Below are 20,792 nucleotides of genomic sequence, written 5' to 3' on the forward strand. Positions count from 1 at the left end.
GAGAAGTGAAATGTATACTATTTTTTGCACAACTGCAATTCATTTCTTAAGTGTTGCTGCTGGAATGGATAAATACATGAGAATTGGCACAACTGATATGTTACTAATTTCCTTCTTATAATTAGGTTATGATCTGCAACACCATGTTGCAGCCTCCGTGACACCACTAACCTGTCATTTGCAGCTCAGTAAATCACATACCTCAATACGAACTGAACTACAGCAAACTAGTTACCACACTGGCATGATTTTTAAACTGAAGATATTTTGAGAAGTCTTTAGAATAATTCTGTTCTATAGAGTATCTATTATATATTATTTATGTCTATTACCCGGCGTCCGAGGTCAGGGGCGGCGGCCGGCGGCCTGGAGCAGATACCCCACGCCCCAAGCCCGAGGCCAGGGGCGGCGGGCAGGAGGAGCAACCCCACGCCCAATGCCAGGGGCGGTGGCTGGGAGGACCAACACCACATCCAACGAGCAGTGGCTGCGTGGGCACAGGAGGGCCTAGAGGAGCTATCCCACATTGAAGGTCAGGAAGGGCGGCGGTGAGGAGATACCCCTCGTCCAAGGTAAGGAGCAAAGGCTGCACTTTGCTGGAGCAGCCGTGAAGAGATACCCCACGCCCAAGGCAAGAGAAATCCAAGTAAGATGGTAGGGGTTGCAAGAGGGCATCAGAGGGCAAACACACTGAAACCATACTCACAGAAAATTAGTCAATCTAATCACACTAGGACCACAGCCTTGTCTAACTCAATGAAACTAAGCCATGCCTGTGGGGCAACCCAAGATGGGTGGGTCATGATGGAGAGATCTGACAGAATGTGGTCCACTGGAGAAGGGAATGGCAAACCACTTCAGTATTCTTGCCTTGAGAACCCCATGAACAGTATGAAAAGGCACAATGATAGGATACTAAAAGAGAAACGCCCCAGGTCAGTAGGTGCCCAATATGCTACTGGAGACCAGTGGAGAAATAACTCCAGAAAGAATGAAGGGATGGAGCCAAAGCAAAAACAATACCAGGATGTGACTGGTGATAGAAGCAAAGTCTGATGCGGTAAAGAGCAATATTGCATAGGAACCTGGAATGTCAGGTCCATGAATCAAGGCAAATTGGAAGTGGTCAAACAAGAGATGGCAAGAGTGAATGTCAACATTCTAGGAATCAGCGAACTGAAATGGACTGGAATGGGTGAATTTAACTCAGATGACCATTATATCTACTACTGCGGGCAGGAATCCCTCAGAAGAAATGGAGTGGCCATCATGGTCAACAAGAGTCCGAAATGCAGTACTTGGATGCAATCTCAAAAACGACAGAATGATCTCTGTTCGTTTCCAAGGCAAACCATTCAATATCACAGTAATCCAAGTCTATGCCCCAACCAGTAATGCTGAAGAAGCTGAAGGTGAACAGTTCTATGAAGACCTACAAGACGTTTTAGAACTAACACCCAAAAATGGAGAAGCTCTATATAGTCAGCAAAAACAAGACCAGGAGCTGACTGTGGCTCAGACCATGAACTCCTTATTGCCAAATTCAGACTGAAATTGAACAAAGTAGGGAAAACCACTAGACCATTCAGGTATGATCTAAATCAAATCCCTTATGATTATACAGTGGAAGTGAGAAATAGATTTAAGGGCCTAGATCTGATAGATAAGAGTGCCTGATGAACTATGGAATGAAGTTCCTGACATTGTACAGGAGACAGGGATCAAGACCATCCCCATGGAAAAGAAATGCAAAAAAGCAAAATGGCTGTCTGGGGAGGCCTTACAAATAGCTGTGAAAAGAAGAGAAGCGAAAAGCAAAGGAGAAAAGGAAAGATATAAACATCTGAATGCAGAGTTCCAAAGAATAGCAAGAAGAGATAAGAAAGCCTTCTTCAGCAATCAATGCAAAGAAATAGAGGAAAACAACAGAATGGGAAAGACTAGGGATCTCTTCAAGAAAATCAGAGATACCAAAGGAACATTTCATGCAAAGATGGGCTCGATAAAGGACAGAAATGGTATGGTCCTAACAGAAGCAGAAGATACTAAGAAGAGATGGCAGGAATACACAGAAGAACTGTACAAAAAAGATCTTCACGACCCAGATAATCATGATGGTGTGATCACTGACCTAGAGCCAGACATCCTGGAATGTGAAGTCAAGGGGCCTTAGGAAGCATCACTATGAACAAAGCTAGTGGAGGTGATGGAACTCCAGTGGAGCTATTCCAAATCCTGAAAGATGATGCTGTGAAAGTGCTGCACACAATATGCCAGCAAATTTGGAAAACTCAGCAGTGGCCACAGGACTGGAAAAGGTCGGTTTTCATTCCAATCCCAAAGAAAGGCAATGCCAAAGAATGCTCAAACTACCGCACAATTGCACTCATCTCACAGAGCAATGGCACCCCACTCCAGTACTGTTGTCTGGAAAATCCCATGGATGGAGGAGGCTGGTAGGCTGTAGTCCACGGGGTCGCTAAGAGTCAGACATGACTGTGTGACTTCACTTTCATTTTCCACTTTCATGCACTGGAGAAGGAAATGGCAACCCACTCCAGTGTTCTTGCCTGGAGAATCCCATGGACGGAGAAGCCTGGTAGGCTGCAGTCCATGGGGTCGCAAAGAGTCGGACATGACTGAAGCGACTTAGCAGCAGCAGCAGCACACGCTAGTAAACTAATGCTCAAAAATCTCCAAGCCAGGCTTCAGCAATATGTGAACCGTGAACTTCCTGATGTTCAAGCTGGTTTTAGAAAAGGCAGAGGAACCAGAGATCAAATTGCCAACATCCGCTGGATCATGGAAAAAGCAAGAGAGTTCCAGAAAAACATCTATTTCTGCTTTCTTGACTATGCCAAAGCCTTTGACTGTGTGGATCACAATAAACTGTGGAAAATTCTTCAAGAGATGGGAATACCAGACCACCTGATCTGCCTCTTGAGAAACTTGTATGCAGGTCAGGAAGCAACAGTTAGAACTGGACATGGAACAACAGACTGGTTCCAAATAGGAAAAGGAGTACGTCAAGGCTGTATATTGTCACCCTGTTTATTTAACTTATATGCAGAATACATCATGAGAAACGCTGGGCTGGAAAAAACAGAAGCTGGAATCAAGAGTGCCGGGAGAAGTATCAATAACCTCAGATATGCAGATGACACCACCCTTATGGCAGAAAGTGAAGAGGAACTAAAAAGCCTCTTGATGAAAGTGAAAGAGGAGAGTGAAAAAGTTGGCTTAAAGCTCAATATTCAGAAAATGAAGATCATGGCATCTGGTCGCATCACTTCATGGGAAATAGATGGGGCAACAGTGGAAACAGTGTCAGACTTTATTTTTCTGGGCTCCAAAATCACTACAGATGGTGACTGCAGCCATGAAATCAAAAGATGCTTACTCCTTGGAAGGAAAGTTATGACCAACCTAGATAGCATATTCAAAAGCAGAGACGTTACTTTACCAACAAAGGTTCGTCTAGTCAAGGCTATGGTTTTTCCTTTGGTCATGTATGGATGTGAGAGTTGGACTGTGAAGAAGGCTGAGCGCCGAGAAATTGATGGTTTTGAACTGTGGTGTTGGAGAAGACTCTTGAGAGTCCCTTGGACTGCAAGGAGATCCAACCAGTCCATTCTGAAGGAGCTCAGCCCTGGAATTTCTTTGGAAGGAATGATGCTAAAGCTGAAACTCCAGTACTTTGGCCACCTCATGCGAAGAGTTGACTCACTGGAAAAGACTCTGATGCTGGGAGGGATTGGGGGCAAGAGGCGAAGGGGACGACAGAGGATGAGATGGCTGGATGGCATCACTGACTCGATGGACGTGAGTCTCTGTGAACTCCGGGAGTTGGTGATGGACAGGGAGGCCTGGCGTGCTGCGATTCATGGGGTCGCAAAGAGTCGGACACGACTAAGCGACTGATCTGATCTGATCTGATCTGATGTCTATTGTTTACTGGAGAAGGAAATGGCAACCCACTCCAGTACCCTTGCTTGGTAAATCCCATGGATGGAGGGGCCTGGTGGGCCGCAGTCTATGGGGTTGTAAAGAGTCGGATACAACTGAGCGACTTCACTTCACTCACTTCACTTGCTTCATACTTTATCACTGGAGAAGGAAATGGCAACTGACACCAGTATTCTTGCCTGGAGAATCCCATGGATGGAGGAGCCTGGTGGACCAATGGTCCATGGGGTTGCAGAGTCAGACAAGACTGAAGTGACTAAGCATGTAAGCATATACTGTTTACACCCAATGATAATGGTCTTTGGTTAAACCAGTAAATAAATGTGTTCAACAAATGAAAATGAAGTCTTTCTCCTTAAGCTATTCATGGTCTGATACAGATATGCAAATGAAACACCAATATAATACAATAGAAGCAGTAACAGAGACACAGACTAGGTTCGGTGGTGTATCAGGAGTAATTAACTACTCCTGAATGAGTTAGAAGGAAAAGTTACCTCAACCAGGTCTAAAAGTACAAATGCATTTTCCCAGGGATGAAAAAAGGCACCAAAACAAAACAAACTATGCAAAAGCATTGCATATTTAGAAGAGCTACCAGTAGTCTGATTGGGCTGAAGCACAGGATGCATGCAGAGCTGATGAGAGAAACTAGTATCAGACAGGGGAATAGAACTATACAGGTCTAGCAGAGTTTATATCAAATGGGGACCCACTAAAAGATTTTATAGAGAAATAATTATATCTGTGTTTTAGGAAGAGCACTCAGGCAGTAAGGAAGTACCCACTGGATACTCTTACAACTGTTTAGCCAATAGATGATGAAGGCCTGATTCCAAGTAGTAGACCAGGAGAAAAGGGAGAGGACAAAATAAATATATGTGATGTTAAGGATGCAAAATAAAAGGACACATCACATGGGCACAAGAAAGGGGAAAAAGTTATCCTTAATGACTACAGCCAATTTGGTTACACACAGTGACATTAGTCAAAACAGGGAATATAGGAAAAATATTAAATATTGCTAAACTGAATTCCCTTATGTCAGATGAAGATGCAATAACTATAAAAGTATAAGTGAAATGCTTTTAAGAGAGAAACTGAAATTTTAATCTATACATTAAGAATGTTTTAATCAAAAATCAAATAATTTAAGCAATATATGAAAAAGCAAGCACCTGAACAGTGTTAAAAGGGCTTTTAAAAAAATCCACTAAAGTGCACATTAGCTCCAACCTATATAACTCATGTCCTGACATCTATCCAAAGCAATCTCTTAACCATCTACACCAACCAAATTTATTCTTCTTTCCCCCAAACATATTATGCTCTTTAAAATCTCTGCTTTGGCATAAACTGGTCTCTCTGCCCCAAATTCTAAACCACTGCCCCTCCCAACAAGCTTCCCACTTTTCTCCTGTGATGATGTCCAGCCCTAACACTCCTGGAAATGCTGTATTCCTCAAGGCTCACCTTGTGATTCTTTCTCTAAGTCTTCTTAGCAAAGTAAATTTTCTCCATAGTCATGCTTCTACATGACATGCGTATCTCTGAAGAACAGTTTTGTATGTATGTTGTTCCCACCTCCCGCCTCCCCTCCTCCCCTGCCCCACCATGAGCTTCTCAAAAGCAGGAACTTACTTTTACTGATCTTGGTATCCCCAGAACCTGGCATATCATAAAATGCTCAGGAAGTGTTTGCTTAATTGAAGTGAAAAGTTAGTGAATGTTTCAAAATAATACAACACAGGAAGGGGCAATTTTGACTCTATGTTGGAGTCAAAAAGGGTCAATTTCATAGTTCATGTACTTATTCTTGTGTCTCTTGTCAACAGAGGTCTTAAGAAACGTGCTCGAGGAAATAGAAGACTCACCATTAACAATGCTTCGCAAGCCTTGATCATGTTTAGACAATAGATGCTGCACATCTAGTGCCAAAGGTAAAGTCTCAGTATCCTGAAGGACTAAATTTAATCCAAGGTAGGCATTTGTGGTTTAGCCATTAATAAAATTAACGTAACTTAAAAAAAAATTTTCACTCAAGGTAATGGATCCTAATCTGTCTATGCTATAAATTAGAACATTCTTTTATTTGTCCTAACTTTCAGTTTTCAAATTAAATTTTCCAACAAGACATCATTAAAGTCTTTAGGCGTGGGCTCTAGTTTTCACTTGCCCACTAATTTGTCATGTAAATTTATGTAAATCACTCACACTTGATGTTTTAGTTCCTCTCGGAACCCGACTCCAGTACTCTTGCCTGGAAAATTCCACGGATGGAGGAGCCTGGTAGGCTGCAGTCCACGGGGTCACTAAGAGTCCGACACGACTGAGCGACTTCACTTTCACTTTTCACTTTCATGCATTGGAGAAGGAAATAGCAACCCGCTCCAGTGTTCTTGCCTTGAGAATCCCAGGGGTGGGGGAGCCTGGTGGGCTGCTGTGTGTGGGGTCGCACAGAGTCAGACACGACTAAAGTGACTTAGCAGTAGCAGCAACCTGTCAGTTATGAGGGCTGAACCCAACAGGAAGTCTCTAATTCTTGCTGACGGTCATGTGTTCCTTTCTGGGGTATAATACACAAGCACAAATTTACTCTGTTGGATAGTCACACTTTACAGATTTACATTAGGGATGAAGAATCTTAATTTATCTTATTCTTAGCACAAAAGAGCTATCTCCCATTACTTATGGGAGATCTTACAATGGTCTCCTTATCATGAGTTACCCTTGTTTGAACCTCTCTAATTTCATTATACAGGGTACACCTATGAGGTACTGCTACAGGCCTTTTTGAAAATGTACTCAAACTTACATTTCAAACCAATCTTCTTTTAAGCAGTAACTTTTAAGAGGTGGTAAATTATTCCAATTATACTGACATGGATTATTAAGTAATGCTTCTGAAGTTTTTAAGAAAACTAACTTTATTAGTTAGATGTTTCCAACTTAAAACAGCATCATCCAAATTTGGGGGCTCAACTTATTTATCAAACCTGACTCGGAATTTTTGACACCTACAGAATAGAGAAAACCTGGCTATTACTGAAATTTAAAAAAAAAAAAAAGCCATATACCATTCAAAATAGCAAAAGAAAACAGGTCAAATCCTCATCAACAGAAAACTGAGTAAATAAACTTATGGTACATCCACACAATCAATGCAGCTATAAAAAAGAAATAAGTAATCTTTCGACATATGTCTATGGAATAATATTTAAAATAAAAAACAAAGTGTAGCACAATATATTTAATATGTTAATTCTGGTTTAAAAAAGGGAAGGGGGGATAAAAATCTGTATTTGGTAATCTATGGTAAGGAATGGGAACTGGGCAACTGAGGAACAAAAATGGAAAGGAAATGTTAACATTTCATGTTTTTGAACCATGTGTATGTATTACCTATTTAAAATGCTAGATGCCTCAGGTTCTGAAGAATTCTAAAAAATTTTGAGCAATGACAAAATCCCTGTCTGGCCCCTCAAGATCAAAGACTTCTGTTCATCATTTGTACCCTAAACACCACCCTCTCTCTTCTCAGCAATAAAATACAGACTCACTGTGAAAAACTTGCAAGAAATAAACATTTTAATTTTCCTGACACTTTTCGTGTTTTCCAGACATTTTATTCTGTATTTTTCCCACCCAGCAAAACAAATAAATTTTACTGCCACACAATAACATTGTAATATGGATTACATATCTACAGTGGACATGTATTCTCTGTGTGCACAGCAATGGTGACTGATCCTTCCTCTCTTAGATGAGGATTTCAAACACAGTGCTCGTCTCCTAGAGGGCAAGCAATCTATCCTCTCTCTCTCAGTGGTTCACAGAAGGCCCAGAGCTAAGGTGAATCCATAGTTCTTCCTAGGGTTTCACTGCTAGAGTTAGCAAGAAGACCCTTTTGCCTTTGGGGTTATAATACTAGGAAGATAACACATTATATTACAAGATCTTGTGATATACTATGAAGGCAATTAAGCCAATACGTGAGGAAGGCAGCCCAGAAAGAGAGACAAAGGCAGAAAAAGACCCAGCATCGTTATCTGAGTCATGACTCCTGTTACATTTACACTTCTTGGTGATTTGAGCCAATATATGCTCTTTACAGTTCAAGTTGATTTGACATGTATTCCTGTCCTCTCCTTCCTTACATGCAGGAGTCCTGACAAATTTACCAAGTTTTTCTTTTCATATCACTGAATATTCTTTAGAAGCATGATTTGAAATGCTCACATACTTTCCATCACATGGATATATTTTACCTATTACTACCTCATGAGTATTAATAGTATTCTCCTACTATTGATAACTTGGGGGGTGTTTCCAACTATTTACAATTAAACATGCCCTTTTGGGGGTGGGGCGGGGCAGCGCTGCATGGCTTGCAGGATCTTAATTCCCCAGAAAGTGAAAGTTGCTTAGTCTCTGGAACCCCATGCAGTTCATGGAATTCTCCAGGGCAGAATACTGGAGTGGGTGGCCTATCCCTTCTCCAGGGGATCTTCCCAACCCGGAATCGAACCGGGGTCTCCAGCAATACCGGCAGATTCTTTACCAACTGAGCTATGAGGGAAGACCATGGATCAAACATGGGCCCATGGCAGTGAAAGTGCTCAGTTCTAAACACTGGAGTGTCATGTTCCTTTCAAAAGCCTCAACTGTATAATCAAATTTTGTTACTGTGAAAACTACATTCAGAATTCCAAATGTGTGTACAGCAGAAAGAACACTGGCCCAGACCACAAAAATTATATTGTTTGTAAATCTATTCTTAAAGATCCCCAACATTTTGTCAAGCTGTAAGTGACGGAGACAACAGTCTCAGAATAAAATGACCTGTAATCTGCAAGCTCCTTATATGCACAATGGATGACATCAATGTCTTAATATTAAACACACAAAACCCTGAAGCTATTTTTTTGCCCTGTGCTGTATTAAGTATTAGTCTCTCAGTCCATGGGATTTTTCAGGCAAGAGTACTGGAGTGGGTTGCTATTTCCTTCTCCAGGGGATCTTCCAGACCCAGGGATGGAACCCAGGTCTCCTGCACTGCAGGCAGATTCTTTACTGTCTGACCCACCAGGGAAGCCCTATTAATGTACTACTTTTTCAAAGTATTCGTGTCAATTAAAAAATCTTTTTAGAAAACAGAAATGTTAAATTTTACTTTGCTAAACCATGTTCTAAGGTTATAATATGACATCATTTGTCTGAACTTGTTAAAACTGTGACAAATAGATTCTGTAAGATACCTTGTAGCTAAGACTCTTCTCCACCCCTCCCCAAAAGAAGTAAATTTCTAGGGCATTAAAACAGCTATCTTTTAAGGCAAGAATAACAATAGTAATAAACATTTATTCACTAATCACACTATAACCTGACTGCCAATGCAAGAGATATAAAAGACAAGGGTTCAATCCCTGGCAAGAATAACAATAGTAATAAACATTTATTCACTAATCACACTATAACCTGACTGCCAATGCAAGAGATGTAAAAGACAAGGGTTCAATCCCTGGGTGGGGAAGATCCCTTGAAGGAGGGCATGGTAACCCACTCCAGTATCCTTGCCTGGAGAATCCCAGGGACAGAGGAGACTGGTGGGCTGCAGTCCATAGGGCTGCAAAAAGTCAGAAGCGACTTAGCACTGGCAACAAGAGTAATAAACATTCATTCACTACTCATAACTATAAACCTAACCAGGATGATTATGGAGAAGGAAATGGCAACCCACTCCAGTATTCTTGTCTAGAATACTCCATGGAAAGAGGGGCCTAGCGGGCTTCAGTCCACGGGGTCACTAAGATGACTGAGTGAGTCTCACACACACACACACGATGATTATAATAAGGCTCACTGTTTGGTAATATACTTTAAAAAATGGAATTAGTCTATCTTTTCACCATTTTATTTTCCCCTTATAATAATATTTTTCAAACATACAATGCTCTACCTATAATAGGAACTACTAAAGAATACTTTTTGGTATGAAGTCGCTCTGTCTTAAATCTTTTCTAAAAAGACTGTTAGAAGTATTAATCAAGTTCAAGCTTGAATGGCTGGATTGTGTAATTATAACACAGTTTAACTTATCAATGGCCTTATTAACTTAATGAATGACACGATAGTGTTTACTATTAGCTGTTATTATTAATACTATTGTATGTAAATCTGTAAAATTAACATTGAATTAACACATTTTCCAGAACCATCTTCTCTCCATTCACTGCTACATAAATTACTATGCTTAGAAAATACCTGCTTCTGCCTCAGAAATCAAAAGGATCTTAGAAATAACCGATCAAGCATACTGAATTAATTTCATGCTTGTTTTGTCTTCTTTTTTAAAACCAACTTAAGTCTCTTTTCTATTAGCTCAAGAAGTGATTTTGGGTATTTATCAATAGACAATTGATAAAATATATACTGAATGTATCTGTACATGGCTCTCATTAACATTTTCACTAAAATGAGGTGATGAACTATCCAACAAACAATACATTTTTTTAATAAAAAAAGAAGTTTCCCTAAAACAGTAATTGATTCAGACTCTTTAAATCCAAAGAAACAAGGCTCAGGCAAATATTAGAAAACAAAAACAACAACTCTTTTGGCAACAGATAAGCATGAAGTGGCAACTAGCCTCGCTTGATCTTTTTAAATGTATGTTTAAAAATTAATAAATATATGTTTATAGTGGCTTAAGGAAATTATGGAAGTAAAAAATAAATTAATATGATATCTATGTAAGAGAGATATGAGGCAGGACTATTTAACAGAATGTTGGGGGGGATCATTAATTATGTGGTTGTGTAAAATCTCATCTTTTTGGGTTAAGAAATTTAAAAAAAGAGGCTAAAATTACACATTCAGTTTTATATTTACATGTGGTGTAAGCCCTCAAAGGCTGGAGAAACACAGCCAAGTTAAATCATTTATATTTAATTAAAATCCCTGCAAAAATGAAGTCTGTACTTCAAGGGGCAGTAAGATTCTCAGTGCCATTTCTACATTACAGTCTCACTCACAGTGCTAGTAAGTTACGTATTCAAAAAACTATTGCTTAGAAAAGAGATAAGCACAAACAAGTAAAAACACAAACTGAAACTAGGTAAAACACTTCCAGAGTTAAAAAATACCTGTAATATACGTAAACATGTAACAAATAAAAATGCACGAAATATTACAATTAACATTCCTGAAGGATTTATTAACGCACTGCCTAAAACTGGCTTGGTCTGCACAAAACTACAATGTTAAAAGAAACACTTCCAGAGTTAAAAAATACCTGTAATATACGTAAACATGTAATACATAAAAATGCACGAAATATTACAATTAACATTCCTGAAGGATTTAACGCACTGCCTAAAACTGGCTTGGTCTGCACAAACTAAAATGTAAGGCAGAAATCTTACTACTAGCAGAACTCCTTTAAGAATTATCAACACTATTGACTTTCAGGTCATTTCCCTCTCCTTTTTGCAAATGCTTTCCTTTAAAAGTGAAAGATTAATTAGAAACGACTATACAAAGAAGATTTACACTAATTCAAAATGATACATTAATTATCTTGAGACTCTCTGGCACTTACAATATAAGGTGAACCAGACTTCCCTGAGCATCTACTTCTTAACTTAACGATAATGCAGCATCACCATAACACACAAGAACCATGCACAAAAACTCCCCCAAATAAAAAGCAAAGCCAAGTTGACGCTAATTCGTGGTCCAGATAATCGTTCTTAGTTCCCACACAATGTTTTTGAATATCAACTTGAAATGTTAGTGAATTTTTAAAGACTTATAAGTCCGTTCATAAATTAAACCTTGAATCTTTAAAAATCACCATTCGGTTGCATAAATTCGTTTTGTTCTACACTGTTGATATTTTAAACTCTGAATACTGGGAAATTTCCAAGTCAAGAAAAAAGCCATTGAGTCAATTCTCTTATACCACCCCACCTCCCAAACCCCAAACAAACAAAAAGTAAAACGTCCTCCCCAGCTTTTCTCTTTAAACAAGTAGTTAAACTACTTTTGAAAAGCTAGCCTGGCTCTCAATTCTCTATTGCACCTTTACCTTATACCAAAACGGAGCCTGGACAAGACTAATTAAGCTCTGTTTCTAGATTCACAAGTGGCGTCAGGTCTGGGAGCAGGAAGGCCCCCTAGTTTTTGGACCCCTCTCCCAGCATTTCGCACTCCTTCAAGTATGAAGAAGAGGGGACAGGAAGACTGGGCCCGAAAGGGCAGAGCCGGGGCCTAGACCACTGAACGGTCCCCAAAACGGCTCGCGCGATAGGGAGGAGGCAATGAGAACCTGACGCCGGAGGCCAGAGGTGTCCTTGTAAACCAAGGAAGCGCTCGGATTTGGAGCTCAACGCTCGGGACCCCCTTCACCGCCTCCTTTACTCTCCCTTCCCCCATGCTAGAGAAGCAGGGCGCGGGCCCGGTGCGGGAAGGGGGAGGAGGTAAACTCGTCCTGTCACTGCATCGGGAGAAGCTGGAAGGAGCACATGTTCTACGGGGAGAGGCCGCGGCCGCCCCTGCCCCGGCTCCTAAAGCCAGATACCACCTCCAGCCCCAGAGTTCTGTTCCCTGCGCCTCACCAGGTCGTAGTCCTCCTCATCATCGCACATGAAATCATCCTCCATGTCAGACATCTTGGCTGGGACGGGGAGAGGGGGGGAGGAGAAATTGGAGACAACCTCCTCCCACAATCCTCCGCGGCTCAGAGGCGTCACTCCCAGCTTCTCGCCTTCCTGACGCTCATAGAGGAGCTGAATGTTTCCTCCCGGAACAAATGAGCTCGGTTTTGAGAGGATTCGCTACGACGCTAAAAGCGATTGCACCGTGCTCCTCTTCCTGTGAGACGGTTGGTGCCTTAGCAACTAAACCTAGCAACTAGGGAATCTTTAAGTGCCACGAATTTCAGCGGAAGGGCCTTGGAAACCTTTCGCTCTTAACGTGCGGTTTCCAGCCTCCTGGGCAAGGGAACAGTCTCCTCCCTTGCCTGGCACTCAGGAACCATTTCAGCCTGGTGAAAGTAAGAGGCAGTTTGGGACTAGAAGGCTTTCGCGGAGAAAAGTCTGACATGCCTATCCTTTGTGACAGGTAGTATTCTTTTTGCCATGATTACGGATGTGCATTTAGCCCACACATTTTGGTGGGTGGTCCTCTGATGTTTGGAAACCTTTCAGCAGCACGGTTTACACGTAATGTTTGTTATATTTGTAGTCGGTAAAACAACTCTGTAGATATCCTAAATTAAGTATCAATCTATTGAGGTACTTGAAGTTTTATTCAGTTGTTCAACGAATTATAAACTAAATTTTATTGCCTATGGGACCAAATTAAGGTAACAATTAACATCTTTTTTTTTTTAAATGCATTATTGTTGCACAGCATCATCAGTAGAATTCGAAATATTAATAAAAATTGAACTTGACATGAAGGGAGAAAATACTGCTTTTCAAACAACATTTTCCGTATAAACTTCAGTTTTGTCCACTTGAATTCACAAATTTTATATAGTTAACAGCACAGACATAATTTCGGATGCTTTTTTGCATCTAGTTATGTAACAGCAAAGGACAATGTTTGCAATATATTGTTGCATACATATATACATATAAAAGATTATTTTAATAGTGGCATAATAAGCCCTTGGTTGAATGCAGTGTAATTTATTTAAGTGAAGTCGCTGTGTCGTGTCCGACTCTTTTCGACCCCATGGACTGTAGCCTACCAGGCTCAATCCATGAGATTTTCCAGGCAAGAATATTGGAGTGGGTTGCCATTTCCTTCTCTGGAGGACCTAAGCATGCTATTATTGTTATACATTTCGAATATTACAGTAATAACATTATTTTAAACTATTTGGAGAGAGTATTTTTGTCACTTAATTTTTTTTCTTAGGAAAAATTCCAAGAAGAGGAATTGCAGGCTGGATTTTTTTTTTTCTCGTTTTGGCAGTTACTCAGTAAATAACTGCTTTGCTTTTTTTTTTTTTTTTTTTTCCTGGCTGCCCCAGAATACAGAATCTTAGTTCTCTGACTGTGCTCCCTGCATGGGAAGCATGGATTCTTAACCACTAGATCAGTCAGGGAAGTCCCTGGATCTATTAGTAATCATTTGTTTTTGTTTTTATTTTAATAATTCAAAAGATTTTACTGGAGTATAGTTGATTTAAAATGTGTTAGTTTCAGGAGTACAGCACAGTGAATCAGTTGTACATGTACATATATTCATTGTTGTTTTTTTTTTTTTACTCTTTTTCCACATAGGCCATTATAGAATATTTACTCGAGTAGAGTTCCCTGTGCTATACAGCAGGTTCTTATTAATTTTCCATTTTATATATCAGTTCAGTTCAATTCAGTCGCTTAGTTGTGTCTGACTCTTTGCGACCCCGTGAATTGCAGCACACCAGGCCTCCCTGTCCATCACCAACTCCGGGAGATTACCCAAACTCATGTTCATAGAGTCGGTGATGCCATCCAGCCATCTCATCCTCTGTCGTCCCCTTCTCCTCCTGCCCCCAATCCCTCCCAGCATCAGAGTCTTTTCCAATGAGTCAGCTCATTGCATGAGGTGGCCAAAGTACTGGAGTTTCAGCTTTAGCATCAGTCCTTCCAAAGAACACCCAGGACTGATCTCCTTTAGAATGGACTGGTTGGATCTCCTTGCAGTCCAAGGGACTCTCAAGAGTCTTCTCCAACACCACAGTTCAAAAGCATCAATTCTTCGGCACTCAGCCTTCTTCACAGTCCAACTCTCACATCCATACATGACCACTGGAAAAATCATAGCCTTGACTAGACGGACCTTTGTTGGCAAAGTAATGTCTTTGCTTTTCAATATGCTATCTAGATTGGTCATAACTTTTCTTCCAAGGAGTAAGCATCTTTTGATTTCATGGCTGCAATCACCATCTGTAGTGATTTTGGAGCCCAAAAAAATAAAGTCTGACACTGTTTCCCCATCTATTTTATATATAGTCGTCTGTATATGTCGGTCCCGGCCTCCCAATTTAGTAATCATTTGTATTGCCATCTTTTTGGTCATAGTTCTTAAAAGTCATATTTATAGCAATAATACTGTTTATGTAGAGACAAAATTTTCCTTTCCTTCTTTTCCTCCCAATATTTTATAACGAGGCATTTTGAACATACTGAAAAATTTAAAGAATTAGTTCAGTGAACACATATATACCTCTATCAGCTTTATTTGTATGTGTGTAAGTATTCCTAGAATCAGTTGAAAGTATAATAAGATGCACATATCATTACATATCACTCAAATGCAGCTGTGTATTTCCTAAAAATAAGGACATTCTCTTATGACAGCATCATTGTTACACAAGGAAAATTAATTATTCCCTCATGTCATCTGATACCCAGTGCATGTTCAAAATTCCCTTATTAAACATAGACTTTTAGAATTGGAAGAGCCTTTACTTGTATCACTTCAGTCTCTAAGGCTTCCCAAGCATGGAAATTAATTATAATTTTTCAAATCCCACACCAGAGATTCTGATTCAGTAGGTCTGGGCTAGAACCCAAGAATCGTTCTTGTAACCTTAAAACAATCTCCCTGTAAGTCGTAACTTATATATCCTATTTTATCTAGGATAGCCCAGTCCTGTTATCCCAGAATAATAATTATCAGCATCCATCACTCTCAAAAGTTTGTACAATAAATCACATTGATTACTCTATCTTTAACCCATACTTCTTGAGAAGAGAAAATAGAATCCCAAGGTGATTAAGAACTTTGCTCAGAGTAATCAGCTACATAGTTTTGCATTTTTAAGTCAGTATAGTAATTCTGAAATGATCTATTAATCATGTGGATATGATCATATGTAATAAAACTGCACGTTTATTTACATTGAATTTATTTATATATTTTGGTGCCTTTTAATGTAATTCCTTAGTTCTGCAATGTGGAAAAATTATTCAAGAAGTTCGTTACTAGGAGCACTAGGAAAAGTGCAGCCACATTTTGAGTGTAATATTCTTGGCCTCCAAATTTCACACAGTTAGTCTGGAAATTTTCTGAGAGTAGTTGAAAAGGTTTTCACAGTGTTTAGCTCACTGCTTGGGTACACAAATGCAAATGAATATTTGCTGTAGAAATAAACACGTCAATTTTTCTATGCAGGCGATGCCCTTATATTATATATATCTACACATCAAAATCTTTTTCTGTCCTCAAAACTTCATTTAAATATCACTTCATTCACATATCCTATCCTAAATACTTTGTACAGTTAAGCTATTCTCTATTTCTTGACATCAGTTTTATTCAGCGGTAAAGTAAAAAGTGGAAGTCACTCAGTCATGTCGACCTGTTTGTGACCCCATGGACTGCAGCCTGCCACGCTCCTCTGACCATGGAATTATTCAGGCAAAAATACTGGAATGGGTTGCCATTCCCTTCTCCATGGCACCTTTCCAACTCAGGGATCAAACCCGAGTTTCCTGTATTGCAGGAAGATTCTTTACCATTTGAGCGATCAGCGAAGCCCCAAAGACGGATGGGTCACGGTAGAGAGTTTGGACAAAATGTGGTCCACTGGAGAAAGGAATGGCAAACCACTTCAGTATTCTTGCCTTGAGAACCCCATGAACAGTATGAAAAGGCAAAATGATAGGATACTGAAAGATGAACTCCCCAGGTCCATAGGTGCCCAATATGCTACTGGAGATCAGTGGAGAAATAACTCCAGAAAGAAAGAAGAGACGGAGCCAAAGCAAAAACAGCACCCAGTTGTGGATGTGACTGGTGATTGAAGTAAAATCTGATGCTGTAAAGAGCAATATTGCATAGGAACCTGGAATGTTAGGTCCATGAATCAAGGCAAATCGGAAGTCATCAAAAAGGAAAAGGCATGAGTGAACGTTGACATTGTAGGAATCAGCAAACTAAAATGGAGTAGAATGGGTAAATTTAATTCAGATGAACATTATATCTACTACTGTGGGCAGGAATCCCTTCAAAGAAATGGAGCAGCCATCATAGTCAACAAAAGCGTCCAAAATGCAGTACTTAGATGCAATGTCAAAAACGACAGAATAACCTCTGTTCGTTTCCAAGGCAAACCATTCAGTATCACAGTAATCCAAGTCTATGCCCGGACCAGTAATGCTGAAGAAGCTGAAGTTAAAATGGTTCTGTGAAGACCTACCAGACCTTCTAGAACTAACACCCAAAAAAGATGTCCTTTTCATTATAGGGGACTCGAATGCAAAGTAGGAAGTCAAGAAACACCTGGAGTAACAGGCAAATTTGGCCTTGGAGTACAGAATGAATCAGGACAAAGGCTAATAGAATTTTGCCAAGAGAATGCACTGGCCATAGCAAACACCCTCTTCCAAAAACACAAGAGAAGACTCTACACATGGACATCACCAGATGGTCTACATCAAAATAGGCTTGATTATATTCTTTGCAGCCAAAGATGGAGAAGCTCTGTACAGTCAGCGAAAACAAGACCGGAAGCTGACTGTGGCTCAGTTCATGAACTCCTATTGCCAAGTTCAGACTTAAATTGAAGAAAGTAGGGAAAACCACTACACCAGTCAGGAATGACCTAAATCAAATCCCTTATGATTATACACTGGAAGTGAGAAATAAATTTAAGGACCTAGATCTGATACAGTGCCAGATGAATTATGGGTGGAGGTTCATGACATTGTACAGGAGGCAGGGATCAAGACCATCTCCCAGAAAAAGAAATGCAAAAAAGCAAAATGGCTGTCTGGGGAGGCCTTACAAAAAGCAAAGGAGAAAAGGAAAGATATACCCATCTGAATGCAGAGTTCCAAAGAATAGCAAGGAGAGATAAGAAAGCCTTCCTCAGTGATCAGTGCAAAGAAATAGAGGAAACCAATAGAGTGGGAAAGACTAGAGATGTCTTCAAGAAGATTAGAGATACCAAGGGAACATTTCATGCCAAGATGGGCACAATAAAGGATAGAAATGGTATGGACCTAACAGAAGCAGAAGATATTAAGGAGTGGCAAGAATACACAGAAGAACTATACAAAAAGGATCTTCACAACCTAGATAATCACGATGGTGTGATCACTGACCTAGAGCCAGACATCCTGGAATGTGAAGTCAAGTGGGCCTTAGGAAGCATCACTATGAACAAAGTTAGTGGAGGTGATGGAATTCCAGTTGAGCTATTCCAAATCCTGAAAGATGATGCTGTGAAAGTGCTGCACTCAACATGCCAGCAAATTTGGAAAACTCAGCAGTGGCCACAGGACTGGAAAAGGTTGGTTTTCATTCCAGTCCCAAAGAAAGGCAATGCCAAAGAATGCTCAAACTACTGCACAATTGCACTCATCTCACACACTAGTAAAGTAATGCTCAAAATTTTCCAAGCCAGGCTACAACAGTATGTGAACCGTGAACTTCCAGATGTTCAAGCTGGCTTTAGAAAAGGCAGAGAAGAACCAGAGATCAAATTGCCAACATCTGTTGGATCATTGAAAAGGCAAGAGAGTTCTAGAAAAACATCTATTTCTGCTTTATTGACTATGCCAACACCTTTGACTGTGTGGATCACCACAAACAGTGGAAAATTCTGAGAGATAGGAATACCAGACCACCTGACCTGCCTCTTGAGAAATCTGTATGCAGGTCAGGAAGCAACAGTTAGAACTGGACATGGAACAACAGACTGTTTCCAAATAGGAGAAGGAGTACGTCAAGGCTGTATATTGTCACCCTGCTTGTTTAACTTATATACATAGTACGTCATGAGAAACGCTGGGCTGAATGAAGCACAAGCTGGAATCAAAATTGCTGGGAGAAATATCAATAACCTCAGATATGCAGATGACACCACTCTTATGGCAGAAAACGAAGAAGAACTAAAGAGCCTCTTGATGAAAGTGAAAGAGGGAGAGTGAAAAAGTTGGCTTAAAACTCAACATTTGGAAAACTAAGATCATGGCATCTAGTCTCATCACTTCATGGCAAATAGATGGGGAAACAGTGGAAACAGTGACAGACTTTATTTTTTTGGGCTCCAAAATCACTGCAGATGGTGATTGCAGCCATGAAATTAAAAGGTGCTTACGGCTTGGAAGGAAAGATAGACAGCAACTGGACCAACCTAGACAGCTATATTAAAAAACAGAGACATTACTTTGTCAACAAAGGTATGTCTAATCAAGGCTATGATTTTTCCAGTGGTCATGTATGGATGTGAGAGCTGGACTATAAAGAACTGAGTGACGAAGAATTAATCCTTTTGAACTGTGGTGTTTGAGAAGACTCTTGAGAGCCCCTTGGACTGCAAGGATGTCCCACCAGTCCATCTTAAAGGAAATCAGTCTTGAATATTCATTGGAAGGACTGATGTTGAAGCTGAAACTCCAATACTTTGGCCACCTGATGCGAAGAACTGAGTCATTGGAAAAGTCCCTGATGCTGGGAAAGATTGGCAGGAGGAGAAGGGGACGACAGAGAACGAGACGCTTGGATGGCATCCCTGACTCAATGGACATAAGTTCGAATAAACTCCGGGAGTTGGTGATGGACAGGGAGGCCTGGTGTGCTGTAGTTCATGGGATTGCTAAGAGTTGGACACGACTGAGTGACTGAACTGAACTGAAACTATACACAATTAAATGCACAGTTTGATGATTTTGACGTGCATATATACCTGTGAAATCATCATTACAACCAAGATAATGAAGATACTATTTATCACTGCAGAAGTTTCCCTATTGCCCCTTGATTATCGATGGTTCTCCTCCCCTCACTTTTCCTATGCAACCACTGATCTACTTTTTGTCACTGTAGATTACATTTTCTGGAATTTTGTTTAAATGAATCATATAATACGTATTCTCTTTTGCCTGACTTATTTCAGTCATTATAATTATTTTGAGATTCATCCATGTTGTTGCATGTATCAACTGGTTGTTTCTTTCTGTTGATGAGGTTTCCCTTGTTGAATTTTTTTTTTTTTTGCTATGCTGTGTGGCATGCTAGATCTTAGATCTCTGACCAGGGATTGAACCTGTGCCCCCTGCAGTGGAAACACAGAGTCTTAACCACCGGGCCACCGGGAAGTCAGTCCCTATTGATGGATATTTGAGGATTTTTTTTTTCTCAGTTTTTGGCTTATGTAAATAATTAGAGGTATTTGTTTACAAGTTTGTGTGTGGACATATGTTTTACTTCTCTTGAGTAATGTTGTAGACAGACTCTTAAGGTACATGTGCTTGTGTAGTCCCTTCCACCTTGAATGTAGATGGGATCTGTGGTTTGCTTTGCTCCCTCCCCCAGCTTTATTGAGTTATAATTGACAAATAAATGCGGCTTGTTTCTAACCATTAAGATAGAGCAAAGGTGATGTACATAATTATGTGTATATGATTACATTACACTAGTTTATAAACTCATCTTGTTGAGGAGAGACTGTCTCCCTTGCTGACTTTGAGAAAGCATTGACCATGTTGTAAAAGACCACGTGGCAAGAAGCTGAGGATGGTTACCTGGCCGATGGTCAGCAAGACACTGACTTTTAATCTGATGATGCACATGGAATTAAAGCTGCTCGCGGGACTTCCCTGGTGGCGCAGTGGATAAGAATCCATCCACCTGCTAGTTCAGGGGACACAGGTTCCATCGCTAATCCAGGAGGATCCCATATGCCATGGAGCAACTAGGCTGGTGTTCCACAAGACAAGCCATCACCACAAGAGGCAGGCACACCACAACTAGGGAAAGCCTGCACAAAGCAACAGACAACCAGCACAGCCAAAAAGAAAATAATGAATTAAAAAAAA

At 40.3% G+C, this 20,792-nt stretch overlaps 2 protein-coding genes across 3 annotated transcripts in view; one reads left to right on the top strand and one right to left on the bottom strand.

Moving 5' to 3' along the window:
• COPS2 (COP9 signalosome subunit 2) overlaps positions 1 to 12,650 on the bottom strand; it is a 32,060-nt gene extending 19,410 nt beyond the window's left edge. For both annotated transcript variants that reach the window (XM_086320822.1, XM_086320821.1), the window contains exon 1: positions 12,585 to 12,650. In XM_086320822.1, coding sequence (XP_086176948.1) covers positions 12,585 to 12,638 — 54 coding nt within the window. In that variant the 5' untranslated portion in view covers positions 12,639 to 12,650. The remainder of the gene's footprint in view (positions 1 to 12,584) is intronic.
• Positions 12,651 to 12,885: 235 nt separating this feature from the next.
• GALK2 (galactokinase 2) overlaps positions 12,886 to 20,792 on the top strand; it is a 154,818-nt gene continuing 146,911 nt past the window's right edge. Inside the window, exon 1 of the mRNA XM_086320815.1 lies at positions 12,886 to 13,089. Coding sequence (XP_086176941.1) covers positions 13,070 to 13,089 — 20 coding nt within the window. The 5' untranslated portion in view covers positions 12,886 to 13,069. The remainder of the gene's footprint in view (positions 13,090 to 20,792) is intronic.

The sequence above is a fragment of the Bos grunniens genome, chromosome 10 (assembly GCF_055505025.1).
Source record: "Bos grunniens cultivar Pamir isolate PY7600 chromosome 10, Bosgru_T2T1.0, whole genome shotgun sequence".
In the NCBI taxonomy this organism is placed as follows: domain Eukaryota; kingdom Metazoa; phylum Chordata; class Mammalia; order Artiodactyla; family Bovidae; genus Bos; species Bos grunniens.